This window comes from Phalaenopsis equestris, unplaced genomic scaffold (assembly GCF_001263595.1).
Source record: "Phalaenopsis equestris unplaced genomic scaffold, ASM126359v1 Scaffold000297, whole genome shotgun sequence".
Classification (NCBI taxonomy): Eukaryota; Viridiplantae; Streptophyta; class Magnoliopsida; order Asparagales; family Orchidaceae; genus Phalaenopsis; species Phalaenopsis equestris.
Window position 1 is genome coordinate 4,517,383 of NW_018164739.1, and position 6,675 is coordinate 4,524,057.

Below are 6,675 nucleotides of genomic sequence, written 5' to 3' on the forward strand. Positions count from 1 at the left end.
CGAAAGTCAAGTTGAACATAAAAACGGCCGACATGCACATGTTATTGGCGAAGGGTATTGAGAATACTTTGACTTGATTCAAGAAGTTTATCCCTAGTACAACTTTAAAATCATCCATCGGAATGAAAAAAAGTCTAAGGTACCTGACCACGCTCCAATACTGGTCTTTACTCCTTTGGCTATTCCATGGATTGAGATTGTTGCTGACTTAACTACTTTGATGGAGCCTCCTCCTTCAGTCATCCACAAATCCAAACTTTTTGCTTCTTCGACAGAGATGAAATTGTGAGAAGCACCCGTGTCCACCATTGCTCTAATGGTTTTCCCGCCTATTACAATCTCCATAAAGAGTAACCCCTTTGCTTGGGCTTGCATCCCATTCAGTAACTGTATAGCCCCTACTTGTGCGGTCATATTACCACCTTCTTCCTCCTGATGGCTTGTAATGAGAGATTTTAGTGTCTTCTTCTGAGGGTAATCCCCTGCCCAATCAGGTCCTCCACAAAGGAAGCAGTTGTTATGCGGTTTGGTTTTGTAGTCTTTAGACTTCCACTGTCTTTTGCCTTGGATGAAGTCAATTTGTGATGGGCCTCTTCCTTGTGTTGATCCTTGTCTTCCTCACCCTTGACATAGATACTCTTCTTATCTTTAGGTTTTGTGGACTCTTTTGAGTAATCAATTAGGCTTTCAGCGACCGCGATGACAATGACAAGATCTTCCTCTCCGCGCCTCCTAAACTCTGTCTTTTCCCACTGTTGGAGTTTATCCATAAAGTTGAAAAGAGCATCCTTGTCAGACATGTCGAAAATTTCAAGAACCAAACTTGTGAACTCCCTAATATATTCCTAAATAGATCCCTCTTGTTTTAGTCTTCGCAATTGGGCTTTAGCCTCATCCTCCGCATTCTTAGGGTAGAATTGTCTCTTTAGTCTCTTTCGAAGTCATCAAAGGTGGATATGGTGCACATACCTTTCTCAATATCTCCTTTTCTTCTCCACCACAAAATAGCGATGTCAGGAGGTAAAGGCCAATTGAATTCTTGCACCCTCATCTGTAATCCTCATCGCACAAAAGTATTGGTTGAGTATCATAGTAAGTTGTCTACTTCCTTTGCGTTGCGAGCTCTCCCAAAACTCTTAGGTTTTGGTACTTCGATGCGTTTGGCTTCGAATGTATGATTGTTAGTGGATGTCGCTAGTGCTCTATTGCATAGCAAAATATCTCCACGCATCTCCTCCAAGCTAGCATGTATGCCGCTCATCTCGTCTTCATAGGCTCTTTGTGCCTCCTGGAGCTCCCCATCAAGTCCTCACGCATCTTAGTCATTTGGTCCCTTAAAGACTCCTCTAATTGGAGCATCATACCTCTGGTCGTCAAATGGATTGTCACGTCCTCCTCCTTGAGTCAATCAACATTTTGGCCAAGATCCTCTAACTGAGCCTCCACACCATTCATTGCCTCCTCCACCCGAGCAAGACATGAAGCAAAGCCGTGCATGATCTCCTTAGACCTCCCATGTGGTTTAGATGCAGCTGGATTTCGTTGCTTCCGATGACCTTGCCCTTGTTGAGATGATTACACATAAGTGGCTTCGTACTCTATTAAGTGCTCTTTAACGCTCTTTGTCATACCTTTGAACAGAGACTCTAATACCAGCTGTCACAGATTTACTTATCCCAAGTTACTCGTGCGGCTTTAGCGCTCTTTCTTGGCACTGAATCAGCCTAACCTTCACAACTCTTGGATTTGTAAGCACACAACACTCTTGGAAGAAGAATAGAGAGAAGTATTGGAGAAAGAAATACTTCACTAAGAAATAGTGATTACAACACTTGAATGCTTGAAACCTTAGATAGTTCTTGGATGAATGCTTGGATGGATCCAAATGAGGGGAGGGACACCTATTTATACTCCTGCCCAAACCTAAGGGAACTTTCAAGATTACATTAGAATAGTTTAGTTTTTAGATAGTTCTACATTATTCTCTTATATACATATATGACCTAAATCTTTCTAGGTTATTCTTGACTTCTCCTTGGAGTTATTTCTTCTAACATTTTATAGAATGTGATGGAGTCTTCTAGAGCTACTTGGATTGCTCTCATCCATCTAGTCTTTTTTAGAATCTTCCATCACATGGTTGTCTTGTCAATTTCTCAAATATGACAGAACGTGACAATAAGCTAATATAAAATTTTGAATGTACATAATAAATAACTTTAGCTACTAACCTACGGTGCATCTCATACTCCACTCTAGGGTTTTATTTTACTTTTCACTCAGATCAATTGGGGCAAAAACAAATTTACAAGCCAGTTTCTTGTTTCCTTTAGTACATCAATGACTTTTGTTGTGAAATGAATAACCCCTGATGTGAATGAGCAGCCTTTACTCCTGGGAAAAACTCCTACTTCACATTGTTTTATCTATGATGGAGCTTTGGATAATAAGATAACCAAGGGTTTTTAATCGTTGTAATTGATGACTAACATACCTAAGTAATTATAAACATGGAGAGGTGTGAAAACTGGGAAGAAATTACAAAGTCAATGAAGCCTTGAAACAATCCCAAACAATATAAGATCGCATTAGAATTTAAAAATTAAAAATGAGTAAATACGATCGTTAAAGCCTTAGAAGCACTTGGAAATTATTTGGGAACGGTTTTAGATGTGATTTGTTGTTCGTGAGATTTTTTTTTAAGTGGTATGGGGTTAAGAAAATGACGTAGAATTAATTATAGATCATAGAAGACCTAATTTTCCTAAAAAGTACTCTTTCAATGTTCTCTTCAATATTGCTTATGGTTAATGGCTGCAAAGCTCCATGGATGATGAGATGGATATTCGGGAGATTGTAAAATGAAAATTACACAAAATAATTAAATCAATAATACAAAAGAAAACTCTCAAGTTGCTTAGTCTTGACCTTATCCATTGTTCTCCCATGCGACACTCAACATTATAAAACACCCTTGATGTATAAAGGACTCATCACATGTTTTTATAACCCCTGAATGATATTACAAATATATAGTCCAAAAATATAAGCATACTAGACTATGTTACCATACAACAATATTTATGTTAAAACCACAATGCATGACTATAGTTAATTATGCACATAGAACTACATAACTATAGCCAATAACCATTCGCCATATAACTAATAATAAGCCTATGACGCATTGCATCAATCCATAATTTTCTTATCAATCACTAATTTAAAGATTCTTTTTCTTGCATATCATTTAATAACATTGTTATGTCATCAACATAAACCAATAAAGTTATGGCTCCCCCCTATATCTGATCGTCCAATGAACAAAGCATGATACCCCTAACTACTACCCTATGAATACCATTTCTTGAGCAAATATTACAACCATACTATAGGTGATCGCTTGATACCTTACATTGTCTTTTAAATTTTGTGCACCTCATTAAATTTCCTCCTCTAAATCATTATGAAAGAATGCATTTTGAACATCAAACTATTGCAATGCTGATGGATATTAGCAGCCAATGAAAAGAGGACTTATTTTATTCATCTTTTCAATTTGACCAAATGTCTGCTGATAATCAAATTTTATTAGCATGTGAAAAGGTTGCATTATAAAAGAAAAAAAAACATGAATTGCTTAGGGTTCTATAGTTGACCACAGATTTTTTTTAGTCCATTGACTTAAAAAAATTGTCCAAGCTATGAGTTTGATTATTATTACTTTTGAACATCATAACTACAATAGTTAATTTTATTGCTCTATCTTGAACTTAAGAATTAAAATAATGAACATGATTGCTAAGGGGTGGTTGCATGGAAACTTTAACACAAGGATTATGTGAGATTAACTTAAAATTGTCAAACGGTGAATATGAGAATTCAAATCCTACAAAAGCTACATTACATCTACCCACCATCTCATGGTAAATCAAGGATTTACTGAATTCCAAATTTCCGTGAGTTTAACGGATGTCAAAGATGTGAAGATCATTGTTACAGTGCCCATGTGCATGGCTCACTATTTTTGTCTATTTATTTGCTCTAATCTTTGTGCTGACCAATATATGAAACAGATCTAATGATATCAATAAATTTGTCTCATACTATTATATGGTTTTTGATCCTTGGTCTAGCTTTCTTAAATCATTCATTAGCTTGGTGCAATCTACTACACTGCTCTAAAACAATCTCTTAAAATTTGTCCAATAATTTATTGCATCAGATTTAATGATATTGCGTTGAAGACACTCCTAGAAATCATCATGACTGTTAGAATGATAGATGCTTCACATTGCATTCTTCCCTCACGACACAGATCTCATCCCAAATCCTCTCTAGGATGCAATTGGTTTCACATGCAATCTGCCCTCTTGATGTAGACAGGGATCTCCAAGGGGACTTGACACTAAAAATTTAAAGTCATTCGGTTATTTGGTTACATTTAGGATTTAATTTGAGTATTATTTAGATAATAAAACCATATTTAGTAAATTCTGCATGCATAAAATTTTGAGATTTGCTGGGCATGTACAAGTTAAATATACTTTAAAACATTTTTAAGCTACTTTGCAAATATTTTGAAGATTTAAGGTGTTTGGTGGGGTACTTTTAACAGGATTTATGCCTGGATTTAACCTAAATAAAATCAAATGCAAAAAAAGGGAAGCTAAATCCGGGCCTCGGTTCAATCAATTCTCTTCATTTTTTTACTTAAATCTGGATTTGTTAAATCCAACAATTTGGTGGGTTTAGCTTTGGAAGAAAACAATTGATAGAACATCCTGAATAAAATCCCGAATATCTCTAAAAACTTCCAAACACTATTCTGGATTTAACAGCATATGAATTTGATAAACCCTCAGTGCAGCTAAACACCTAGATACATAAAAAAAAAAGTTATGTAAATTTCTTAAGTCCTACTTTCCTAGGGAATTACTGAACTAAAAATTCAGCCTAATACGAAAAGAAAACAGAATTCGATAATATAATAAACTTTATCCAGCTAAAAAATATATGAACCAACATTTAGTCTAAATCCTCGCTATTTTTGAGCTCAACAAGCCCGTTTAATCTGGAAACTTACCCCCATTTTGCAATCTAACGCGCACATCATCGCAATCTCCATTCCTCCTTTCTTGAAGGGGTTTTCCATGGAGAACCGAAGACGGCGATCGGAAGACACCAATTTCTTCAGATCTCCGATCTGAAGAATCAAAAGCAGTAAGGAAGCATGAGATTGGAATTTTTCAAGGTTCTATGCGTGAAATATAGCGATAAGATCTCCGATGTCGAAGAAGGGAGTCATGGAATGGTAACATATACCTTAACTTCTGCAGGCACTCGAATCCGATAAGGGCGGACTGGACCGACAGTCCTGACGGTGATCTCGACGTCCGGCTCTTCGCCGGCCATTGAGATTCCGGCGATGCCGAATAAGCTAGTCCGCGTGGTCGAACGCCATTAGAGTATTTATTCGAAATATTTGTTATGTTATTAAAATGGATGAAAGAGGGTGTTAGACGTGTAAATAGAAGTGTTTCGGTATGGTCTGCCTTCACTTTTAAAATTGATTTGAAATCTTGGAGGTTATTGTGAGTTATCACGGGGTTTAATGTAGAGTTATGTGAATGGAACAATAGAGGTTATTGAGGGGTTATTGGAACCGAATCACAGAGGTTATATCAGGCCCCACTAATCTCTCAATAACCTCCAAATAACGCTCCTAAATAACCTCCACAGTTATACTTCAATAAACTCAGCGGTTTCACTTTAATTTTTTTTAGGTGAGTCCGGTATAACACACATTGAGGCATATTACTGGAGCACGCACGTAGAACTGCGTACCTACTCCTTATGGAAAATTTTCTCCATCCAATGAGTGCTCTCATGTGGACACCTAACTTTGTAAGTTGTTGTCAAAATAACGAACATTACACTAAAAAAGTGCCTCAATCTTTAAGAGTTCGACTTCATTTTATTTGAGGGGTTTCACACGAATGACAATCAGATCATTTTAGAACTATCTTTGAACAATAATTGAAACATGATTAAACATATTGATCTTGACGAATAATGAATTAAATATCGTTACAACGTTGTTTGAATTTTAATTGAAAAAAATAATCTTATATAAATATGTCATGATCAAATGATCAAATATGAAGCAATAGTTCGATAATGATTAGATCACCGTTTGATCCTTATTTTATGATTCTTTAAATATATTTTGATACTTGTTAGGTACGGGTAAGATAGTTTGGTCGTAAATTAAATATATTTTGATACTTGTTTGAACAAGGTTTAATATTTATTATACATTTTTTATCATGGTTCAAAGATTAATCAATTGTGGTCCAAAGTTGAATTGACATTTATTTAACCAGATCATGTAGTTTACTTATTACATTTTGAAAATGACTAATTTAAGGTATCTTGTTATGTACACATACGAATTAGTCATACAATTTAGAAGGCGGTATGGCACCCCACATATAGGGCTGTCAAAATGGGTTGTTTGCGTACAGCTTGTGTTCGACTCGTTAAGTAGCTCGTATTCGATTGGTTAATTTTGTTCGATAAGTTAACGAGTCGAACAAGAACTAAGATATGTTCGTTCGTGTTCGGCTCGTTTTGGCTCGAAATACTACTCATCAAGTTTATATATATATATAT

At 36.0% G+C, this 6,675-nt stretch overlaps 1 protein-coding gene across 1 annotated transcript in view; it reads right to left on the reverse strand.

The window, feature by feature from the left end:
* Positions 1 to 5,498, reverse strand: part of LOC110025242 — a 16,968-nt gene extending 11,470 nt beyond the window's left edge. Inside the window, 3 exon segments of the mRNA XM_020725592.1 lie at positions 5,087 to 5,179; positions 5,182 to 5,206; positions 5,326 to 5,498. Of these exon segments, the coding sequence (XP_020581251.1) occupies positions 5,087 to 5,179; positions 5,182 to 5,206; positions 5,326 to 5,415 (208 nt within the window). The 5' untranslated portion in view covers positions 5,416 to 5,498.
* Between the last annotated feature and the right edge of the window lie 1,177 nt (positions 5,499 to 6,675).